The sequence below is a fragment of the Aplosporella prunicola genome (genome assembly GCF_010093885.1).
Source record: "Aplosporella prunicola CBS 121167 unplaced genomic scaffold K452scaffold_31, whole genome shotgun sequence".
Classification (NCBI taxonomy): domain Eukaryota; kingdom Fungi; phylum Ascomycota; class Dothideomycetes; order Botryosphaeriales; family Aplosporellaceae; genus Aplosporella; species Aplosporella prunicola.
Genome location: NW_022983559.1, coordinates 219022 through 241831, shown reverse-complemented (window position 1 = coordinate 241831; position 22810 = coordinate 219022). Strand labels below are relative to the sequence as shown.

At 56.9% G+C, this 22810-nt stretch overlaps 9 protein-coding genes and 2 non-coding genes across 11 annotated transcripts; 5 read left to right on the top strand and 6 right to left on the bottom strand.

Annotated features, from left to right (window-relative positions):
• Positions 1–16: 16 nt before the first annotated feature.
• K452DRAFT_236043 (uncharacterized protein) lies at positions 17–1685 on the top strand (the record flags this gene model as incomplete). The annotated part of the gene is made up of 2 exons (XM_033537478.1): positions 17–693; positions 764–1685. The coding sequence occupies 2 exons, from the start codon at positions 17–19 to the stop codon at positions 1683–1685; spliced, it is 1599 nt and encodes a 532-aa protein (XP_033393060.1).
• Positions 1686–2680: 995 nt separating this feature from the next.
• On the top strand, positions 2681–4303 carry K452DRAFT_236018 (uncharacterized protein; the record flags this gene model as incomplete). The annotated part of the gene is made up of 3 exons (XM_033537475.1): positions 2681–3415; positions 3493–4158; positions 4217–4303. The coding sequence occupies 3 exons, from the start codon at positions 2681–2683 to the stop codon at positions 4301–4303; spliced, it is 1488 nt and encodes a 495-aa protein (XP_033393059.1).
• Positions 4304–5674: 1371 nt separating this feature from the next.
• K452DRAFT_302095 (uncharacterized protein) lies at positions 5675–6245 on the bottom strand (the record flags this gene model as incomplete). The annotated part of the gene is made up of 2 exons (XM_033542544.1): positions 5675–6051; positions 6086–6245. The coding sequence occupies 2 exons, from the start codon at positions 6243–6245 to the stop codon at positions 5675–5677; spliced, it is 537 nt and encodes a 178-aa protein (XP_033393058.1).
• A 181-nt stretch (positions 6246–6426) lies between these two features.
• On the bottom strand, positions 6427–7387 carry K452DRAFT_312497 (uncharacterized protein; the record flags this gene model as incomplete). The annotated part of the gene is made up of 2 exons (XM_033543562.1): positions 6427–6734; positions 6796–7387. The coding sequence occupies 2 exons, from the start codon at positions 7385–7387 to the stop codon at positions 6427–6429; spliced, it is 900 nt and encodes a 299-aa protein (XP_033393057.1).
• A 1873-nt stretch (positions 7388–9260) lies between these two features.
• K452DRAFT_t147 lies at positions 9261–9357 on the top strand. The gene has a single exon. It is a non-coding gene; the product is annotated as a tRNA-Ala (tRNA).
• Positions 9358–10737: 1380 nt separating this feature from the next.
• Positions 10738–13160, top strand: K452DRAFT_111817 (uncharacterized protein). Its single transcript, XM_033535040.1, has 11 exons — positions 10738–11175; positions 11232–11308; positions 11361–11420; positions 11468–11505; positions 11560–11661; positions 11711–11727; positions 11782–11842; positions 11894–11915; positions 11974–12292; positions 12363–12784; positions 12847–13160. Exons 1-11 carry the CDS (start codon positions 10951–10953, stop codon positions 13034–13036), a joined length of 1533 nt encoding a protein of 510 aa, XP_033393056.1. The 5' UTR covers positions 10738–10950; the 3' UTR covers positions 13037–13160.
• Positions 13160–14277, top strand: K452DRAFT_111810 (uncharacterized protein). Its single transcript, XM_033535039.1, has one exon. It carries the CDS (start codon positions 13284–13286, stop codon positions 13974–13976), a length of 693 nt encoding a protein of 230 aa, XP_033393055.1. The 5' UTR covers positions 13160–13283; the 3' UTR covers positions 13977–14277.
• K452DRAFT_111809 (uncharacterized protein) lies at positions 14278–16458 on the bottom strand. Its single transcript, XM_033535038.1, has 2 exons — positions 16088–16458; positions 14278–15894 (listed from the first exon to the last, which is right to left on the bottom strand). Exons 1-2 carry the CDS (start codon positions 16212–16214, stop codon positions 14579–14581), a joined length of 1443 nt encoding a protein of 480 aa, XP_033393054.1. The 5' UTR covers positions 16215–16458; the 3' UTR covers positions 14278–14578.
• A 2212-nt stretch (positions 16459–18670) lies between these two features.
• On the bottom strand, positions 18671–18742 carry K452DRAFT_t146. The gene has a single exon. It is a non-coding gene; the product is annotated as a tRNA-Arg (tRNA).
• A 793-nt stretch (positions 18743–19535) lies between these two features.
• On the bottom strand, positions 19536–20725 carry K452DRAFT_302090 (uncharacterized protein; the record flags this gene model as incomplete). Its single annotated transcript, XM_033542543.1, has 2 exons — positions 19536–20388; positions 20466–20725. 2 exons carry the CDS (start codon positions 20723–20725, stop codon positions 19536–19538), a joined length of 1113 nt encoding a protein of 370 aa, XP_033393053.1.
• A 506-nt stretch (positions 20726–21231) lies between these two features.
• On the bottom strand, positions 21232–21929 carry K452DRAFT_321883 (uncharacterized protein; the record flags this gene model as incomplete). The annotated part of the gene is made up of 4 exons (XM_033544443.1): positions 21778–21929; positions 21574–21707; positions 21413–21512; positions 21232–21358 (listed from the first exon to the last, which is right to left on the bottom strand). The coding sequence occupies exons 1-4, from the start codon at positions 21888–21890 to the stop codon at positions 21232–21234; spliced, it is 474 nt and encodes a 157-aa protein (XP_033393052.1). The 5' UTR covers positions 21891–21929.
• Positions 21930–22810: the final 881 nt, after the last annotated feature.

Here is a 22810-nt window from a genome sequence, read left to right as displayed (position 1 = left end):
CCGGGACCGCGCAAGCATGCCGCAGCTCACGCGGTCCACGCAGCTCACGCCAGCACAGCTCCTATGGCTCGCCGTTGCCCTCCTCATCGCCAGCACGCTATGGTACTACCTCAGCCGCAAGGCCCGTCCCACGCAGGACGAGCCGCCGCAGCTGGCGCCGCGCATCCCGCTCCTCGGGCACGCCCTCGGCTTCCTCCAGCACGGAAGCGCGTACCTCGCGCACCTGTGCGCCACACACCCGCACCTGCCCGTCTTCACGCTGGACCTGCTCGCGCTGAAACTGTACGTCGTCAACGCGCCGAGTGTGGTGGGCGCCGTGCAGCGGAATGCGAGGGCGCTGGTGTTTGAGCCGGTGCTGCTGGCGGCGGCGGGCAGGATGGCTGGGATTAAGGGACGGGGGATTGAGGTGTTGAAGGCGGAGAGGGAGGATGGGGGGGTGAGTGTGAGTGAGGAGGTGTTGAGGAATATGCATAAGGCGCTGCTGGGGGGCGGGCTGCGGGAGCTGAATGTGGGGACGATGGGGGCGTTGGTCGCGGCTGTGGATGGGGTTGTTGGTGCTGGAAGTGGTGGTGAGGGTGAAGGTGAGATCGATCTGCATGCGTGGTGTAGAGAGGTCATTACGGCCGCGACGACGGACGCGGTCTATGGGCCAATGAACCCGTATAAGAGGCGCGAGGTCGCGGACGCGTTCTGGTGCGTCGCCAACCCACCCCTCCCTACCGTTAACGCGCTCGCCGTGCATACGCAGCTCACACGCGCACAGGGACTTCGAAAACGGCCTCAACGTCCTGCTGCTGAACCTCTACCCCCGGCTCACGGCGCGCAAAGCCTTCCTCGGGCGGGAAACCCTCGTCGCCGCTTTCCAGGCCTACTACGACCAGGACGGGCACCAGGCCGCCTCCGCACTAACGCGCGGCCGGTGGGAAGCGCAGCACGCGGCGGGCGCCAGCGTCGAGGACATGGCGCGGCTGGAAGCGGCCGCGGGGACGGGCATCCTGTCCAACACGGTGCCGACGGCCTTCTGGCTGGCGTTCGACATCTTCTCGCGGGCAGAACTGCTCGCGGCGCTGCGTGCAGAGCTGCTGGAACACGCGGTCCGTGTGGATGAGGATGGTGGTTGCGTTCTTGACCTCGCGGCGCTGCGCGCCAGCTGCCCGCTGCTGACGTCGACGTTCCAGGAGACGCTGCGGTTCCACTCGCGCGGGACGCCCACGCGCGTCGTCACGGGCGAGGAGGTGGTGCTCGGGCAGTTCCGGCTGCGCAAGGGCAATATCGTGCAGATGCCTGCGGCGGCGGTGCACCGGCACGCGAGCATGTGGGGCGCCAGCAGCAACTCGTTCGACGCAGCGCGCTTCATGCGCAAGGACGCGGGGGTGCGGCCGACGGGGTTCTTGGGGTTTGGGGCGGCGCCGAACTTGTGTCCTGGACGCCATTTTGCGGCGGGCGAGGTGCTGGTGCTGGTGGCGCTGGTGGTGCTGCGGTGCGATGTCGTGCCCGTGGCGAAAGATGGGAAGGGCGAGTGGATTGCGCCGCGGGTTAATAAGGCGGCGGTGGCGGCGTCGATGGGCCCGCCGCTGGAGGGCGAGTGCGTCGTTAGTGTGAGGGGGAGAGAGGGGGACCAGGGCGTAAGGTGGAGGGTTGAGGTTGGGGAGGGGGAGGGCCGGTTTGGCCTTGTTACGGGGTAGGCGACGACGGTAGTAACGTAAGACGGAAGATGTAAGGCGTGGGGGAGAGCGATTGACCGCCGGATGTGGTTTTGCGGCCGACCCCACATGGAGGGACGTGGAGACGATTCTTCACGAGACGCACGCCCTACGGCAGCACCACCACAGCCAGCCACAGTCACACGGACAAAACACGCCTCAGCACCACCCCGTCAGGCTGAATACCCGCGCTTTTGTCGCCGAGTGTACGGGTACGGGCTGACGTCACTCGGCCTCTGCTCTCGCGACCGCGCACCCTTGTCGGGTTTCCCCACACTTTCTTATTCCGTCTGGCCACGAGGCCGTGACGATGTGGGGGAGATCGCGGGGTACATATGTGACGGATCGATGATTGGATCGGTTGGGGGGTGTGTGTCTCCCCACCTACGTTTGAGTCCTGACCGTATGGCTGAGCTCAGCCATTGCCTGCCCTGCTCGCTCGCCTCTCTCGTGTTTTTCCTTGGCCATTCTGGCTAAAGGCAAGTAACTAGCTAACCAAGTCTCCGAGTGGGCTTGCTGATGCCACGCGCGCAGGCGCCGCTGCCGCTGCCGTTCCCGCTGTGCGCCGGCCGGCTTTGTGCCTTGTGCCTTGTGCCTTGCGCTGACTGGTGGCTGGCTGGCCTGGCTTCGGCAGTTCCTCGTGCGCCAAGCTGTCCATCTGCCGGATGCTGATTCTGGACGTCGGCAGTTGTGCTTGATGAGGTATGGGGAGTGCGAGGAGGAAGAGGCCGAGGCGTGTGACGATGACGGTGACAATGACGGGGCGGGACGGCATGCGCGCTCGGGTCGGATGGTCGGATGGGGTGAGGCGCTTGCTTGCTTGCTGCCGTGGTAAGTAGTGGGAGTGGGGAGTATAAAAGAGAGAGTGGGAGTGGATGGGGTGTGGTTCTTCCTGTTCGTCAGACTTGCTTGTTTGTTTGATCGTTTGCTTGCTTGCTTGCAGGTTCAGTGGCTTGCGTCTCGCACCCGCAACCACAATGGCACCAATACCCACCACCACAGCACTCAGGCGCATCCTGCTGTCTCTTCTCCTCCTCAGCACCACCACCACCACCACCACCGTCGTCACCGCCGCCGCAATCCCCAACACCACCACCAACCAAACCTGCGCCCTCGCGCGCTACGCCCCCCGCCCCCGCCTCTTCGTCCTCACCGACATCAGCGGCGAGCCCGACGACCAAATGAGCCTGGTCCGGCTCCTGACGCACGCCAACGAGCTGCGCATCGAGGGTCTCGCGGCCGTGACCTCCGTGTGGGCGAACCACTCCGTGCACGAAGAAGCCATCCACGCCGTCCTAGGCGGATACGCAGAGGCACTCGCGAACCTGAACGCGCACGTCCCCGCCGCCGCCGCCTACCCTCCCGCCGAGGAACTGGCGCGCACCGTCGCGGCCGGGCATCCCGTGTACGGGCTTGCGGCGCTGGAGCAGCCGCTGAGCGGGGCGGCGGAGAAGCTCGTGCGCGCGGTGGATGCGAGCGCGGAGCCCCTGTGGGTTGCTGCGTGGGGCGGCGCGGCGGTGTTGGCGGAGGCGCTGGCGTGGGTGGAGGGGACGAGGGGGGAGGCGGACGTCGCGGTTTTCGTGGGGCGTCTAAGGGTGTATTCGATTTCGGACCAGGATGATGCGGGGGATTGGATACGGAGAAGGTATCCGGGGATGCTGTTTGTGGTCTCTTTGACTGCGTTTAGTAACTATGTTGAGGCGGCTTGGAATGTGGGTTTAGTCCTGTCTTTCACTTCTCTTCACTTTACTTCACTTCTGCAGCACGCTAACCCACCACACTTACACAGGGCATCTCGGGCGAGACCTTCCGGCGCTTCGACCGCGGCGGCCCGGACTCCAGCCTCGTGACCAACGAGTGGCTCTCGCAGCACATCCGGATCGGGCCGCTGGGCCAACACTACCCAGACTTCAAGTTCATCATGGAAGGGGACACGCCGTCGTTCCTGAACCTGCTACCGAACGGGCTCTCGGACCCCTCGCACCCCGAGTGGGGCGGCTGGGGCGGGCGCTACGAGCTTGCGGACGCGAGCGGGCGCAGCGCCGTCTTCGCCGACGCGGTGGACTTCGTTGTCGGGCTGAACGGGGACGAGTTCCAGAGCCAGTACGCGACGATCTGGCGGTGGCGGCGGGCGTACCAGCACGACTTTGCGGCGCGCATGGCGTGGGGCGCGACGGGCGACGTGGGCGCCGCGAATCGCCATCCTGTCGCTGTGCTGAATGCGAGTTGCGGGCCTGCTGCGCTGGAGCTGGCGTATCGGCTCGGCGAGACAGTGACGCTGGATGCGTCTGCGTCGTGGGATCCGGATGGCGATGCGTTGGCGTTCGACTGGTTCCATTATCGCGATGTCGTGCAGCGGCTGGAGGGCGAGATCGAGCATGTCTCGACGGATGTGGCGATTACGAAGAGGGATGAGAGGGGCAGCGTGGTGGAGGTTGAGCCGAAGATGAATTTGGTGAGTTCTTTTCCGCTGTTATCGAACGACTGGTTGCTGACTGGTTTTTTGCGCGCAGACTATGCATTTGATTTTGGCCGTCACGGATGATAGGGACATGGAGCTGACGGATTATCGGAGAGTGATTTTGACTCCGGTTGCTTAGGTCGGTGCGAGGTTGTTGGTTTAGTATTTTTCAGTATCAGCTCTTTTTTCGTATCTTGAGAACCCTGCCATGATCGGCCTGAAAATGTCGGTGCTCTCTGTCCCCTAATCCTCAGCCCAATTTCTTATACCAGTGTCGAGCTGGTCACAGTACGTTAGCTTCTCTGAAGCAAATCAACCCAAATATGTGGAAGAGATTCCGCTTTTCGATGTAGCAATTAGTGTTTTTGGTGATGCTCAGCAGCTCACCGAATTGCTTTGCCCACTGAGAAGCATTTATGTCTTCTTGCATGACAGAAAGACAGGCGAACTTACAGGATACCTGGTCTGAAAAAATGTAAAGAAGAGCTGATCGGAGAAATCACAAGTTGTAAATAACACCGAGATGTCAATGTATGTATGCGGAGAAGTTATAAAGGAAATTAGTAATAGTCAAGGTAGCGAATATGTATTTGTATAATAGGGTAATGTGAAGATATTTATCAGTGTTGCAGTCACGTTAGCCATCCGATTATCATCACAGCGCCGTCTTCGAGCTGTGCTATGGCACTGAATGTATTTTAATCTGTACTCATTAAAAGCTTCAACCTATTTCCATTTGGAAAAAGTAACGGGCAAGTTTATTTCCCAGGCTTCAATTGTACTCTCTGAGTGGCTCTCACAAAACTCTCGATGGAGCACTTTGGAAAACAAATTTCATGTAAGAAAACTGCATATTTCAGGACTACTACTCTCTAGAAAAAAAAAAAAAAAAAAAAAAAAAAAAAAAAAAAAAAAAAAAAAAACTGGTACTTTAGGAAAAGGATGCTGCTAGAAAAACACTATCGCATACCACCCAAGCAGAGAAAGGTGGACTCTAGGAAAGAAAGGTCTAGGGAAAAGAGAAAGTTAGGGGACGATCACAAAAGAGTGCTTCAATCTACTAAAGAGACTGCAATGGGAAAGAAACTGAAATGGGAAGACAAGGAAATCGTTCTTAGAGAAGCAACATCATCGCTGCTAAAGCCAGGTTTACTAGCCGCTTGCTTGCGCTAGCACAGTCCTGTTACTCCGGGACAGGTGAGTACTTACTCTGGCTTGAATGCCTTACCCAACAGCATCCTGAAGTTTGCCGCGAAGTCGTTGTAGCTCTTTTTCTCGAGCTCGCCTGTAATCGTAATGTGGAACTTGTACTCCACCGTGGTAGGAGCCGAGGTGTGTACGTAGGACGTTGGCCATCATGGTGAAGTTATTCCATTTGGTCACGTAGTTCACATCCCTGATAGTCCGGATTCCCCATGAATTGTCTCTTGATCTCGCCTGGAAGATGATCAACAATCGTTCTCAGAGAAGCAACATCATCAAAGCCACCACCACAAAGGAGAAAAGCAATCTACTCGAGAAACTGCAGTGGGAAGGCCAGGAAATCGTTCTCGGAGAAGCAGTAGTCATCGATGCAATGCACGCCGTTGCGAAGACAGTCATGGTCGGGGAACTCGGATGATCCCCGGTCGCAGCGCAAACGCTCCCAGTGATGGAGATCCATCCAGCTCCTGCCCTGTGCCTTGTTATCGTCAGCGTGGCCCACGATGTCCCACTCAGTGATTTCGGACGGGACACCATTCCTCTCGTCTTCTAAGAGCTGCATGAAGTTCCGCTTGACTTCAGGGTTGACACAGCCTTGAATCGTGACCGAGGGGATGTTCCTAATGTAATCTTTCGCGTACATTAGGATAAGTCCGGTGAGAATCTTATGGCATGTCTCGGATTCTGTAGTACCAGCCATCAGCCGACACTACCTCACTGATGGGTCTAGGTGAGTTGGCTTCGACCTTGTAGTACACACTATGGGGATGCTCGGCCAAGATAGCCTTTGCAGCTACAAGAACCGGGTCTTCAGTCGACTGGCGAGGGGGTGGCTCAAAGCCCTTTTGAAAGAGCTGGGCGTAGGTAGGGTTGTTCATGGCGAGAACTCCGTAGATCTGAGATGTTGTGGAGGAAGCTCTGGTTTATAAAGAAGATGGGACGGAACAGTGTTAAAGAACATGCCAATTGTTTTCACACAGAATGTGTTACTACAGGTATTCACACTCTTCCTTACCACAGTGCCGTGAGGCCGTGGGAAGCCCTGTTAAGATTGACCGACTAAAACACTGAGTACTCCTCAGCTTTGCGCTCTTTGTACAAGCATCTAAGCCACGATCTTGGGCCGTTCATGAGGTTGTCGATGAGGAACTCAATCCCGTGACTGTTGTTCTTGAACTGATCCTCGATCTTCGCCCGCAGGTCGGCGCAGTCCGGCATCTCGCTGGCCATGCGATCGAAGCCGGCCCGCATGGTGTCGAGCAGCAGGCGGCGGCTCCTCGCCGAGTTGATCCGGTCGCTCTCCTTCGCGCTCCCCGCGCCGATCCTGACCCCGTCGCTGCCATCCTCAAGCCTCGGCTTGACCATGTCTTCGGAGTGGCAGCGCGCCACGTGTCCCATCCGAGCCTTCTGGTACATTGTCATTCGCACCCGGATCTCCCTGATGAACAGGGGCGGCACGTCCGACGCGACGCGGTACGGCCCGCCGAGCTCCGCCGGGCGGTCGACGACCGTCGCCATAGTCCTGCGCAGCACTTTTCTGCTCGGCGTCTTCTTCATAACCTTCTACGCGCCGAGTATAGACGCTATCCCCGTCGGGTTCAGCGCCGCCTTGAAGAGCGCCGGGCTGAGCACGGTGGCGTCCTCCTTCGGGTCGAGGCGCTCGTACAGCCGACGGAGATCCGTCTCGGTGGCGCCCGGCGGCAGCAGGGCCGCTACGTCGCCCTCTCGGACCGCGTCGGGGCAGCAAAAGTATAGGGGCGCGAGGTGGTCGTCCTGCCGGTTCGCGATGGCGGTCGCCGAGATGAAGTAGTTGTACTCCACCTTCAGCTTGAACAGGGCGCGGAACCATGAGGACTGGACGTTCTTCGCGCAGTGCGCCTGCTAATCCTGCTATAAAAGACGACTTCCTCGTGTCGGTAACCTCCGTGATGGAAGAAGGGGCGCTGGCGTTCTTATGGTCGTGCTCATCCAGGAACAGAAAGGAGGCCTGATATATATGATTATATAGATTGAATAGCATGTGAGGTTGGAGTATAACTGATGGAGATGGAATCTGTCTACTTACATGGTCTTATTTATAGCACAGGCTATCAAAGAAGTTTCTATGAACAAACTAACAAAGAAAAAGGTTCCCCTTGTTGTACCGTTTGCTTAGCTTGCTTAAACGCATGGTTGTGGTTGCAATTAGTAACAACAAATAGCAAACGCTTCCTCTGCTGGTTTCGATGCTCACGTGTTTGTGATCTGCTGCTAAATTGAAAGCTTTGGAAGCTGAATTTCTGTGCGTATTAGCCTCCCGACAACAATAGCATCATGCACTGACATAATCTATATGGCGTTGCGAGGTTATTTCAAGAGGAGTGACGCGTAATAACAGCAAACATTAGCTAGAGAGGTTTAACATAAATTAGGATATATAACCGTCCCGTCTAGTACTAACAGTAGACGGGACGGATAGCCTACGGTCGTGGACTATGCTCTTTCGGTGGTAGATGATATCCAAGGCCGGCTTTTCGCCTCGGATAGGCCTGGTGGGAGCAAGCGCAGATAGCATCTTGTGGAGAATGCTTGGCCTGAAATCCTTGACGGTACTAGTGACCTTCTTGCAGTTGGTCCTAATGAAGCGTTGGAAAACAGCGGATGCTACTCCGGCGATTTGAGCTCCGAGTGGTTTGAATGGCCGGCGAAGATGATCCTCTTCCCTACCGGTGCCGCTGGTCCTGATGTCCTTCGCATTGCTGTGACCCTTCTTTTCGGATAATGTGCTTCTCTTACTGCTCTTACCAGTTCTACCCTTCTTGGCTTGCGAGGAGATCTGGTAGTATGTAACTCCGGCACGGAACTCTCCTTCATCCGTCGGCTTCTCGCCCGTGTGCTCTTTAGCCAAGTGGTACTCCATGTCGGGACTGTTGGTAGTGCTGTTCTTACAACAGCCACGCAATTATATATCGCTGCTGAAGCGGACGGCGCGACCGAAGTCGGCCGACTTGACCTGGTAAGGGACTGGAGCTCCAATTCGTGAGCCACAGGAGGGCTTGATGTCACGATGGACAACCGGAAGCTAGGCGTTATCGTAGTGGTGGATGTCTCAACCGGAGCTAATATGTATTTCAAATGGTTGCTGTCGGAGTGTTAAAGACGTTGTAGTATAAACTTGTCCACTCTGGAGAAAGTTAATTGAACAACAGTGAAGCATGCATCTTCAGGCGGATTGGCCGAAAACAAATTGGGGCTTTCCTGAAAAACTGAGCGTAGCTCGGCCTGCCCTAATCGCGAAATACTACAATTGAAGGAACCTCTTTACAATGGGATCTCCATGACTTTGCAAGACAGGATTTAAGAGTTTCATAGGAGTTCATGAAGTTGGCGGCGGTCGGAGAAAACAAATGGTTCTAAGAGATAAGAGAAACGGGAGAGCAAACGACGGGAAGGAGATGCTTTCATGTGAACAAAAGCTTGTCTTTCTTTTCCAAACAAGGTTGCAAGTTTGTCAAGAACCTGTACAGAAACTAGCGATCAAACCAACCAATCCCAAAATTGGCTTGGATGTGAACATCGTGCCAGAGGCAAATGGCCACATTCTGGCAAGCTACGTGACTGTTATAACCACGTACAATGGACGTGCCGTCTCCATGATAAGCATAGAAAAATGCCTTGGAGCATCACGTAGCCAAGAAATAAGTGTATAATGAGTTTTTTTTGGGGCATGGGTTAGAGTGCTAAGAACTTACTTGCAGATTCAAATTCTTTTTAAACGCCACCACATCAGCCAGCAATCCAAACCGTAGATGCAACCCAGCTACCAACAGAATAGCAAAGTCATATTCACAATTTTCATTACACATAATCCTGTTTGTGCAAGCATCTTACATCATCAGGCAATTAGCCAATCAGGGTGCGTGGTCTAGTGGTATGATACTCCCTTAGCATCATCACAACAGTGAGATTCTAACATGGGAGTGGTCCTGGGTTCAATTCCCAGCGCATCCATTTTCTCTTTTGGCCTCCTGAGACACCATACCGGCGCTATCGTGAAGCTTTTTTTGCTGATGTGGGTCTGTGGAAGCCGAGGTGTGGTCCGGGCGGCGGAGATGAGGACCGGGTCGGCTCCGGGCCAACACCATGCCGTTAGCTAGGGAAAGGCGGAAGTGTACTCCGTACGCTGGTCGGAACGTTTTGAGCTGGGCGGAGCTGAAGAGAAGAAAGTTTGAAGAAAGAAAGTGGCTTCGAGTGCGGAAAGACTCTTGAAAGAAGCGGTTCATGAAAGAAAGGACGAAAGACAAAGGAAAGATTCCGTTTGACGCTTTCCTTCCTTTTTATACATGGTTCCAGGCTCCTCGGAGAGAAATGCAGACAGTCAATAAGCCAAAATGGATTGTTACTGTGCCTGTAGCTTTTGACAAGCAAAAAATGGACGTTGCTGACGTTTGGTTTGACTGCGGACTGCGGGGAAATGTTTGTGCGTTTGACTCGTACAGCACGTGCTACTCGGTCTTAGCGAGTCAAGAGCGTCTATCCTTTTTGGCACGAGAAATCTGACGTAGATGTTCGCAACACATTTTTCATCCTGGGCCCAGACACCATCAAAAAGAGCGCGGAACATCGGAAGTGGGGCTTGAAAAGCACAGCAGCAGCCGTTTCCCTGGACAGTGGGCCACAGCGATCGTCCATCGGGCACCAAAGATGACGGTTCCTCCGCGGGTGCAAGCGACGACGGGACTTTGTCAAGTGCCAACATTGAGACAGGGGCTGCGCGTGCTGCGGTCTGGATGACCCCACTGCGAACGAGAAGGCCTTGTGCCCCTCTCAGGGCTGAAGTTATATCCGAGGGCGGGTCGAAGCGGTCGTGACCGGCGTAAAAGTTTCGAGTCTCGACGCGTTGACAATACGCGTTATCTGACAGGGACAAAGACCTCTCCGTGGTGGCATGATCCTATTTCAATACGGCATCAATGGAATCCTGTCCAATTGACTAGGTATCGGTGTCGGGCGCAGGTCTGGGCGCTTCCAAGACTGCGCGGTGAAAGGGACACGACAAAACCATCGAGGCCGCGGCCGGAGCGACACCAGACTGAGGCACACTAGCCAAGATTTGTGTTCCACTGGGCTCATTTGCCACGGAGCTTGCATAAGCTCCAATTGCCAAGAAACGTTCATCCCCGTCGGATGGCGTTTGGGTGTTGCTCGTTTAACGGTCGCGTCAAATGCAAGCGAATGTCGTGATTAGGACGCGGCAGGGACCTTCAACACCATCCTTCTTCCGATGCAGCCAATCACGGCGCAGGAATTCCTTTCATAAGCTGCCAGGCCCGTCATTAGCCGTTAAGAAGAGGAATTGAGGAGAATTGCCGGCCGACCATTCTCGATGTGGCTCGAAATGGTGCGCATCCTCTTTGCCCAGAGCTCCACTGGGATGCAACGGGCGTTCGACAGCGGCGAGCACGCCATGTTTGCAATGACGAAGTAGGAAAAACGCCTTCAACATGCAATATTTTCGTTTCCTGGTGCTTTTGAAGGCCTTGTCCGCCGTGAACATTCGAGCGTGCATCCATCCTGCATCGCTGCAGTAAAACCTCCATCGACATGGCTCTCGACGACAAGACTGTGCTCAGCAATACTGACATCGAGCCGGCGTCAGGAGTCGAGTCGACAACCGGATCCAGTGATCTCGACGACAACTACGATGTCTACAAGCGGAACCAGAACCTCGGAATTGACGAGGCTGAAGCGAAGCGGGTTCTGCGGAAGATTGACATGCGCATAGTGCCGATTCTGTTCATGACATATCTCCTGCAGTATCTGGACAAGGTAAATCGAATCCTATCGTCCAGCCAGGGGTCCGCTCCATGCTCACTTGTGACCAGAATGGCATCAACTACGCGAGTGTCTACGGCCTGCAGAAGGGTACACATCTAAAGGGGGATGAATACTCTTGGCTAAGGTACGCTTTGGATATCCACATTCCACATACGGACAACACTGACAACGAACAGCTCCATATTCTATTTTGGCTATCTTTTCACCCAGTTTCCCTCTGGGTATCTCATGCAGAGGTAGGCGAGAACCAGTCATGTTTATTTATTCATGCTCATATCATCAGGCTGCCTACTGGCAAATTTCTCAGCTGGACGATAATAGGTGTGTAGGCTTTACGTCTTTTCCACAGCCGTATATTGTACTGACAAAATCCAGCATGGAGCATTGTCCTGCTCACGACGCCGGCATGCCACAATTTTGCTGGCATAGCGGTCAACCGGTTCCTTCTGGGAGGCCTTGAGGCTGCTGTTAACCCAGGTAGGTGATTTCCAATCCGTATACTATACACAGTCACTAACCTTCTCAGGCTTCGTGTTTATCATGGTAGGCTAACTTAAGTATCGTGAGGATGAGATGTGAGATGCTAATGCATTGCAGGGAATGTGGTACACTTCTGCCGAGCAACCGCTGCGTCTGGAGGCATACTACTGCACGAATGGTAAGTTCATAACTCTACTTTAAGATCAACGCCGCTAATATCCCTCCGCAGGGATCGCCACCATGTTTGGAGGGTACGTTGATACAAGCAAAAGCACAGAGTCAAAGAAACCTCCTTACTGACAAACTCAGTCTTATCGGCTACGCCATCGGACACATTACGACCGGCGCGCTGGCGCGCTGGATGTACGTGTTCATCATCTTCGGCTCATGCAGCTTTGTATGGGGCATTGTCTCGTTGATCGTGCTGCCGGACCTTCCCTCGACAGCCAAGTTCCTTACGGAGCGCGAGCGTGCCATAGCTGTCGAGCGTGTCGCATCGAACCGACAGGGCGTCAAGAACAACCACTTCAAGAAAAACCAGGCATGGGAATGCGCGCGTGACCCCAAGACGTGGATGCTGTTCATTATGTCTGTCGGCGCGCAGGTGCCCAACGCAGCCATCACGAGTGTAAGTTCCCACGCTCTGCACCGCATGCCCTAAACACCACAAACCAAGACGCGCGCTGACCCCCTCGCAGTTCACATCCATCATCGTCGGCTCCTTCGGCTTCGACACCCTCGGCACGCAATACCTCCAAATCCCCGGCGGCTTCGTGCAATTTGCGGCGCTCCTCGGTGGCGGCTTCATCTGCACGCGGTGGCCGAACTCGCGCTGCATCACGATGATCGTGGCGAACCTGATTTGCATCTTGGGCTCATCGATGCTGATCGGACTGCCCGACAGCAACAAGTGGGGCCGGCTGGTCGCGCTCTGGCTGTGCTTTTTCCAAGGCTTGGGATACAGCATGAGCTTGACGATGGTGAGCAGCAACATCTCGGGCACCACGAAGAAGCAGCTCACTGCCGCGATCATCTTTACTGGATACTGTGTCGGGAACATCATTGGGCCGCAGACGTTTAAGAAGAGTGAGGCGCCGGGGTATCAGTCGGCTTATATTGCGTACGTTGGTCCTTTCCTTCTTTTCCTCTCTTGCATGGTGATGACTGACTTATCCCCCGCAGCATGCTCGTCGGCTACGTCGTCAAGCTCTCCATGGTCATCCTCCTGTACGTCTACATGTGGGTCGTGAACAAGCGGCGCGACCGCGAAGCAGCGGGCCGCACGCCGGAGGAGCTGGAGAAGGACGCCATCGAAGCCGGAATGCGCGACCTCACCGAGGTCGAGAACAAGGGCTTCCGATACATATTGTAGGCGTGAGTTGTGGGGAGGGAAATATGTTGTGTTATTGTTCCAGTCCGGGTCGGAGACTGGTGTCGGTCATACTGAGCCGAAGATTAGCTGCTACCTAGGTACCTATAATTCTCTGAACCTCTGTCTTTATGCAAACCAATCGTCCAATTGAACATGCACACAAGCAAGCAACGCCGCAATCCCAAAGAAACGCTCATCTTGGCTCTAATCAATCGCGCAATAAAACCACACGCGCCAAGCCGATGCCATGGCACAACGCCGCCCAGCCCCAGCCCAGACAGACAAGCCCCAATCCAACCTTCCCATGAAACTGCCCCAAGCGGCAGGCAGAGAACCTCCCCCACAAAAAACGCCAGCAACAAGGCAAAAGATAAGCCAGAAAAGCAGCGTCACAAACGCCCGTCCGTCTGATAAGCCAACACAACACAACGCACGCCAGGGTGCCAGGTGCAGCGCCCGTACAGCAGGGCGCACAGACCACCAACCCACAACACCACCACCAAGTCCAACCTTCCACACCACGCCTCCCACACAGCGCGCAAAAGCAAGCCCTCCGCAGCAGAAACCCGTCTCCACCCCGCACACGCCTCAAACCACAAAACCTGGAGAAGCAAAGCCAGCCAGCCCAAAGCCAACCCCACGTTACCAACGCCAACAATCGCGCTCGCAATCCAATCGCGTGCTCCGCGCGCCAAGCACGCAATGCCCACACGCGCAATCGCCGCCGCGATGTCGCCATCCCGGGCCCCCAACCCCAACCCCCCGGATCAGCTACAATAAGGCTGCGCCAGCTGGCCTGCTCTTTTTTGGTTTTTGGTTTTTGCGTTTTGTGTTTTGTGCCGAGTCGGGCTCGCCTGCTAAATTGCTTGCTCTTTTTCCTTCCCTTCGTTCGGTCTGCGTTCCCTCCCTCTTCGCTCGCACGCAGGCAGCTGCTTTTTAGCGACTCTTTCTTCCAGATGCAGATGCGATGAGGTGGCGCTGGCCCGGGCCCGTGGCGCGAGATGAAACAGAACGGATCGACGGGCGGATTTGGGGACGGGACGGGACGGGGCGGGGAGCGAGCAGACGGGACGACGGCTTTTCTTCTGCTCTCTCGTTCTCTCTCTCTTTCTCTCTTTCGCTTCTTTCAGCTCGTCTTCTTTTCTTCTTCATCTCTCCTTCCTGGAACGGGAGGAGATGCGGTCGAGGGAAATGTTCTGACTGAGAGACAACACCTTACGTCCGCTCGCACACACGCTCTATTCTCGTACCCAAGACGATGCTGCATCGCACGATCGGAGCTACACCCTTCCTGTCCATCCGCTCCCCTCAAGACATATCTGTCCGTCGTCCTCTTCCCGTCTGCCTGCCTTGATTAAAGGAAAGGTGCGAAACAACTGTTTCGAGACAACGACCACGACACTCCTTCCCCTTTCTTCCGTTTCATCCGATCCAATCCGAGCCGATATCCAACGCAAAGGAAACAACAAAAGGGAATGAGAAGGGAAATCATCTTCAGCAATACCCTAGCCCAGGTGGCTCCACCTCAGGCACTCTCCCCGCTCAGAAGCTGTACCGGTTACACCGGGCAACGCGGCGAGTGATATCCCGAGCCGCCAACCGCATTTGCAGCTGGCCCTCATTATACTCCTTCTTCAGATCGAACATCTCGCGCTTCTTCTCCTCAATGACGCGCTTGATGCGGTCGAGCTGAGCTGCCTGGCGAGGCGTGTCGGCCCGGCAGTTGGCTACGTACGGACTGTGGTCGACGGCCCACTTCTCGTAGCGAGCCCAGTTCTTGTCGTCGACCGACATGCTCGACGCGTGCAGCATATCCGTGGGCCAGTACGCGAAGCCACCACCAGTCGCCTGCAGCGCGTGCGCCAGCTGGCCCAGAACAAGGTCCGCCATGACGGCCTGCTGCGGCTCGAAGATCAGGTACACGGGGTGCTGCACCACGCGGTACCGGTTCGGGAAGAGGACGCCGCACATGGCCTCGACCAGGTTCATCAGGAACTTGGCAGACGTGTGCTGCGCGTCGGCCGCCAGCCGCGCCTCGAAGTTGACCGTGTAGCCCATGTCGACGAGCGGGAAGCGCAGCGGCGAGTGCCAGTCGCACGTCGGGATGGCGTCGAGCCGCGAGTGCAGGTGCTGGCAGAAGAACTCGAGCTCGGCAATGCGCGCCTCGCTCGGAGCCTCGTACTCGGACGCAAGAGGGGCCAGGTACTTGCGGCGCCCGGCCTTGGCCAGGTTCTCGTTCCACCGCTCCGACTGCCGGAACCGGTCCACGCTCTCGGCCAGCTGCCACTCGCCGGTACGCGCGTACCGCCGCAGCCCCTCGATCACGTCGAATAGCTCGGCAGGCGTGGGGGACTGGTTCAGCTCGTCGACGAGCACACGCTGGTAGATGCACGGCTGCGTCTCGGCCTGTGCGCGTAGCCGCTCCAACGCCTCGCTCGTCGCGCAGTCGTGCTGAGCGTCCCACGCCAGGTTGCCGTCGAGGATGGCGTGGAGTACGCTGTTTTCAGTCGAAGCCAAGACGTCGTAGCAGATTTTGCTGACAGAAGCCGTCTTGGACCCGACCAGCGTGTCGCAGGCTTTGGAGACGTCACGCAGAAGCACTTCGATGAGCTGGTTGTAGCCCTGCTTCAGCGCCTTGACGTACTCCTCCCGTGAGCGGTCACGTGGCCGAATGCGGTCGACCTGGAGGGCCGAGATTGGACGGTCCTCGTTCGACGAGCGGCTCGAGGTCGAGACGACGAAGCGGACGCTGCTGGCGTTGAGCTCCTCCTCGTCCTCAGCCTCGAGCTCTTCCAGCCGCGCCGAGTCGTGCTGCGGCGCCAGCCTCATGCTCGAATCGAGCGTGTGACAAGTGAGTACTGCAACCGTTAGAACTTGATTCTTACTAATAAGAGAAATTTGCAACAGTGAAGAATGGAAATCGACAGAAGCGAGAATACCCGAAAAGAATTTACGAGAACCCCCGACAAAACGAATTGCGAACGAACAACATGGACAATGGGGGAGAAGACAATGGGGGACAATGGAGACGGTGGAAAGGGAACAACATACTTTGATGCTCTTCATCGTCGAAGTGGGCGGGTTGCAAACGGATGCGCTTGGCGGAGCCGTCGGACTGCATCGAAGAGGAGCTGGACAGCGAGTCGTAGGACCGCTGGCGAGAAGAGGAAGACGCCATGTGGATAGCGTGCTTGACTTTGTCGAGAGAGGGGAGGGATGGGGGGAAGCGAAGGAAAAATTAGGAACGAATGGAGGAAGGCGGGATGGATGAAATGGAGGAAGTGAAGCGAGATCGCCAGGACCCGATGCAGGCAAGTACGCGATTGGGGGGAAGTAGTAGTAGTGGAAGGCCACGATAACGGGCACCACCGCGGGAAAGCCTCAGGTGCGTGGTGTGGTAAGTACAGTATGGCTGGTGTAGTAGTGGAGGATGGTCGGGTAAAATAGTGGTTGGTGTAGAGTGGAGAGGGCAGCGAGGGAGGCCGGCTAGTGGCTGCAGCTTTGGGAAGCTTGCTTGGGGAGCGAGAGAGAGAGAAAAGAAGAGGGGATCGAGAGCAAGCCGAGCGGGCGAGCAGGCCGAATCGGGACGGCGAGGGAGGGGGTGTGTGGAGGACGGATTCCCAGGCTTTGCGTAAGCTTCTGCCGGGGGCCACGCGCGGCACCCGAGTCAGCGTGGATGGTGAAACAGCGCTCTGGCGGTCTGCGTCTGCATCCACCGTCGGTGCGCGAGCTTGCGTCGTCGATTGTGATTTCGCGATATGACGATGCCGCCGGCGCGAGCTAAAAGGTTTGTGGTTGTAGTAGTGGGTGAGAGAGAGAGAGAGTGGAGGAGGAGAGGAGAGGCGCTTCTCGACTTCGGTCGCAGCCGATGGCACACCACTGACGCTGGCCCCGCCCACGCGCGCTCTCTCTCTTCCATCCACTCTCGTCCACTCGCCAGTAGCATGTCCTCCCTCGCCGCCATCTAACAGGTAGGCACAGTACTGCCACCATCACCACCACCACCACCACATGGCCGACGATCCTCTCTCGGCGTCAAACGTCGCTTATCTCTCTATCTCCCACCCGTGGTATGTACGCAACTGTGGCTGCAGCATCGCGCAGCAGCACGCAGCCGTCCCTGCACCTCCTACCTACCAGCACGCGCCGTCGCCGCGCCCATGGCGGAAGGTCACGATACGCGCGCGGGGGTGGCGAGGACGAGCACGTAGGTACATACATGAGCATCAGGACATGCATCGTCCCATTGCGGCGTCGTACATGGTATGGTTCGTATGGTACAAGTGCCGTCCGTACCTACCTAGGCCGCTCGGCAGTGGCCTGCGTATCAAATGTTGTAGTTTACCTATTGTAGACGTACGTAGTACGTAGGTCCCACGCGTCTGTTTTACATACCTAGTTAGCCAGCCACTATGGATGCGGCTATTCCTGGCAACGGAGATGCCTGCACTTGCGCCTATGCCTGTGCCTGTGCCTGTGTCTGTCTGTGTCAGTGCCTGTGTCAGTGTCAGTGTCTGCGCCAGAGCCAGAGCCAGCCGGCTTGCAGGCAGCCCCATGGCAGACGGCCGGGGAGGCGGGACCGCGTGGATGCGCCCGACCGTCGACGTCGTGCGCGATGGACCGGTGGTGATCCATGTGTGTGTGTGCATGGAATGGAGGGGCCTAGGAGCAGATCATCATGCCTGAGCGAGCAACAGTTGCCTTACACGTAACTGCCTCAGTTCACTCGCAGTCGCCCCTCTGCGTCTGATCTTGTCTTGACTCTTCCCAGCGCGCTCTGCGACTGCCTGCCTACTTTAGAGACACGCCAATCACACGTCCTGTTTGCTTCGCCTCCATACTCCTACAATAGGTGCTCTCTGCCTATCCCTCACCGGTGCTGGGAGCACTCCGTAGGTACCCATCACATGCATTCCCTCCCATCCCATCCCATCCCACTACATCTACTCCATACCCATCTACCTCCCTCCCTACCTACATACACACACACACACACACACATACACAACCCCTGACTCACCTCACCCACCCATAAACAACACCCTCCCCAAACAATGCACCCATATCTCCCCGGAGATTCGTTCGCTGACGAATCGCAATAAACCCGCCGCGGGCACGTCCTTTTAGCTTTCTCTCGCCTATGCTCCCATGCGCTCATGCGCATCATTCCGTGCGTGTGCGTGCCCCTGCCATGCGATCGCCCGTCTGTGTCTGTGTTTGTTTGTCTGTCGCATGTGTATTGTGCGTGTGTGCGTTTAGTTAAAGGCGTCTGCTCCCTAGCCTATCCATACAAGTAGCCATAAACACCAACGTGCAGCAAGCACCACGCTTGACACCAGCCCACTGCAATCCGCATCTCAGACCTGCAGCAGCGCACGCCTTGCCCACGCGCGCCATCGCACCACGCCGTATGGCTGTTCGCACGCGCACGCGGCCAACGGAACCGCAGCCCTCCGGCGCGATGGAGCGAGGCGCGCATAATTAGGCCGAAGAAACCCCGACGCAACAGCAGCGCCAACCGCCAAAACAAAAGAAGCGCCACAACAACCGCGCAACCACAACACCCAACCCCAAGGCCACTATCTCCACTCCAAAAAGTCCAAAAATTTAGAAATCAGAAAAACAAAAAAAACCCGACCAGCACGGGACTCGAACCCGCAACCTTGCCCTTAGGAGGGGCACGCGCTACCATTGCGCCAACCAGCCAGTTCTGGTATTTGATAGAAATCGATTCTGGTGGCGAAATTTATCACCTTTTCGTTAAGGGCAGATTTGCCCTCCTGGGCGGACTGCTGCTTGCTGCGGTGGTCGATCGTGGTTTATTGATGAGTGTGAAGGCGGTTGCTTCGATGGCATCGCTTGCGGCATTGCTAGGGCTGGGTGTGCGTGGATAAGCACTCACTAAGGACTACCAACACGCTGTGACTTCCCCCACTGCAGCGCGGACAATCATGCAAAGACCCTGAGCAGACATCCAGACAGTGTAGCTCAATGCCGTCCCGAGCAGCACGCAGCAGCGAAGTAGACGGCGAAGTCGCGCAAGTAGGCCAGCGAGTGGCTTGAGCAGCAATCGAAACGGCCGTCTTCCTTCCTACGTAGTGCGCTCGGGACAAGGCGAAAGCACGCAGCTACGGGGCTCGCGTGCTCCCTGCGTTTGCCTGCTCTTCCCCGCATTACCGTTGCAGCGACTGATAGACGCGCTGATAGTGCACTATCAAGCGCACGCGCAGCTACGGGCACCGGCGTCCTGACACCTCACGCCCACGTGTCCGGGGCTGCGTCATATGGCGGAGAGGAGTGGCGGACATGAATCGATAGACGATAAGCGGGTAGGGTGGCGTTTAAGGAGGTGTTGTTTCGGGGAGTTTGCTCGGACGATGGGGATGGGATGGGAGGTTTGGGGGCATCATTTGCATCCGTAGACCCGTGGTCCAGAGTTGCTGTGTCAGATCCTCAAGCCTAGATCTTGTCCACACTCCACCGCCTCCTCTCCCCTCCCTTATCCTTGTCCAAGCCACCGCCCTCCCTCCCCGCGCCAGCAGACGACGCTCCGGCCCTCGCCCCTCCCGCGCACTCTCGCTCCTTCCGCCTCCTCTTCCACCTCCTTTGCCTCTTCCCCTTCTGTCCCGCCCCCCTCCACGCGCCAAACCCCCTGCTCATGCCCACTCCCCTGCATATTCCCCACCCCCGGCTCATCCCGCCAAACCTCAACGCCGTCCCAGCCGCCTCCTCTCTTCACCATCCCCGCCACCCGCATCCCCTGCTCCAGGTCCGCGACCTCGAACAGCGCGACCTTTGCGCCGACGCCGTCTGCAGCGCGCAGCAGGGCGGGGTAAAACGTATCAGCGACGGCGTCGTCATTGGCTACGGCAGTGTCTGCGTCCTCGCCTGCACTCCCCGTCGCAGAGCGCGGCACAAGCGCCAGCTTCGGCTCCCAGTTCCGCACCGAGCGCGCTGTCGTGCGCACAAAGTGCCGGGGCGAGATGTACGGCGGGTTGGAGATGAGGACGTCCCAGGTCGGGGTGCCTGCGCGGTGGAGGAGCGGGAGGAGCGGCTCGATGGGACCGGCGTTGCTGGCGTCGTTGCTGGCTAGCACGTCTGCGCGTAAGAAGCGCGTGCGTTGGGCGCGGCAGCGGGAGGCATTGAGCTGGGCTAGCTGGAGGCAGCGGAGGGAGACGTCGACGCCGAGGAAGTGCGGGTCAGGCACGGCGGGGTGGAGGAGGTGCTCTGCTAGGAGGGGGATGCAGCCGGTGCCGGTGCAGAGGTCGAGGACGCGGAGGTTGGGCGGGAGGCGTTTGGAGTATTGTAGAAGTAGAGAGGCGAGGTGTGTAATCGCGGCTGCAGTGTCTTGTCTGTCACGCATTAGTATCGGTACTACACCTACCGTTCACAGCCATAGTAGACAAGAAGGACAAAAAGCGCGACTTACCGCGGAATCAGCACACCCGGCTTACACACAATCTCCAAGTCGCCAAAGAACTCGCTGCCCAGCACATACTGCAGCGGCACGCCCTTAGCACGGCGTCTCACCAGCGCGCGCAATCGCTCGCTGTCCGCGCCGGCATGTTCGCGCAGCCAGCGCAGCTCGTTCTGCGCGGAAGGGAGGTCGCGGCACGCGCGCAGCAGCGCGGGGAGGTGCGCGTGGAGGCGGTGCGCGTGCAGGAGGTGATTGGGAGAGAGACGTGGCATGTACTGTGGAGAGTTGGTTGCGAGATGGTGGAAGACGCGCCGGCGCGGGTGCGGAGCGGAGCGGGCGCGGCCCGGCGGGTTTGCGTGCCGCGGCCCGGCGGGTTTGCCCGCGCGTCTGGCTTCCGCTGCCCATCTGGTTCCACCACCACAACCGCACGACGACGTCTGATACAGGATCCGCAAGAGAGCGTCTGAGCTGCCGCTGCCTTGGATGACTTGTTGGATAAGTTGACTGATGTCAGGACGACGTCATCAATGTCTGGACTCTGTCGGCGGGATGAGACGCGGAAGGTCGCAGGTCACGTCAGGTCGTGAGCACTCATCCCATTCACTCTCTCATTGGGACAGTGGCACTTCATGTAAAAGAGCTGAGGCACAAAGGGTCACGCGACTAAGTCAAACTGCTTGTATTCAAAGAGCGGCTAGGGATGAGCTTCCCAGTACATCTTGATGCTTTCCAACACCAGTCGGACGCCGTGAGCCAAACTCGCCTCTTAGTCCTAGTTCTACACACGCTTGATGTAGAACTGCGAGTTGGGGAAGGATTCACGCGGCCAAACGATAACGTTCGCGCCATCTTGAGTGTTGCTGCCCTCGACGTTCAAGTGAAGGTCGCCCTTTGCAGAAACAACGCTAATGCCGCTCCATCAGCACAACGCTATATTTCCCACACAGAAGACTACTTACTTGAAAGCGCCATCACCAGCCGGTAGAAGCTTCCAGCGCAGACTCTCGTCGGCCACGGGACCGATGTTCATGACGACCTGTTTACCTTGTCCTTGCGAGGCTGGTACGTAACGATTCGCGGTCACTAGGAGTTCACCAACTTGGGAGAAATTCAGACTTACAAGGCGCAGTGAGGTAGAGGCCGCTGTTGTAGCTGAGGATGTGGTAGTGGCGGGGGCCGACCTCGTGGTCTCCACTGCTGCCACCAGCCAAAACGATCTCAAACTTGGCGTTCTCTTGTGTCGGCCTGGAGGGACTGTGAAGATCAGGAGTTAGTCAACTTGACAAGGCCTGGCTGGTCGGCAAGACGTGATGGGATTTGTTACTAGAGACGGACGGGGGTGCCGGCCTTGTTACCGCCGCCCCAAACGTTGAGGGCCTTGTTCGTGGCGATGCGAGGCACGATCTCGTAGATGCCGGGGCCGGTGTAGTCGGACATGGTGGATGTAGTTGGTGGTTGATGGTTGGTGTTGTGCTGGTAAGTCTCTTGTGATTTTGTTGCTCGTGCTGATGGCCGACTTTGAGCGGCCTGAAGGGGTTTTTATACCCCCCACTTCTCTGTCTACTGAGACCATGAGAGCAGCTTCGTATGTCCAGAATCAAGCCGCGCACGTCTACCTCGGAGACGTTTGTGTAGCCTGAGTCGGCTGGCGAACATATGGCGCTCGCGTTTGCGGGGGAATATCTTTCAACGAGCGGCCTGGCGCGGGAGGCTGCAGAAAATCAATTTCTTGGTTTTTCAATTTCAGTACGCCAACTTCAGGTGGCACGGAGTATGTCTAACACTTAAGCCCTATTCGCAGGTGGTTAAACTCTAGCCAGCTCTGCCATCATCCAACTCTTCACAAGTTCACAGTGCAAACACTTGTCTAATTGATTGATGGTAAGGCATCGGCGTGCGTAACAGTTATCTTTGTGCATCAGTTTGCACTCCGAATATAAGGCATCCTCCGCAAGACGACGTTCTGCAGCCCTAACGACGAGGGGTTGGCAGTGGCGTCATCGTGGTGAGCTGAAGTCAGGCATTACAGGACCAAAAACGGCATCAATTGACTCCACTAGCTCTAGATGTGGCAGTGAGTAGCACCATCGGCTACGCAATAGCATAGTCTCGCAGATGATTCTCGTCCGCCTCCACCGTCAAACTCTGTCTAACAATAGCCCAGTTTTTGCAAACAAGTTCGCCAAGGTGATGCCAGTTATCCTCACGACGTTTCGGGATAGTAAAGCATTTGGCGCTTCGTGATGACTGTAGTGGACGAAAACTCGCTAACCAATGTTCAGTTCGTTTCGGGATAGCCGAAAGAAAAAGCAAATGCCACAAATCAGTATTAACTTAGAAAATACGACAGTGGCGCT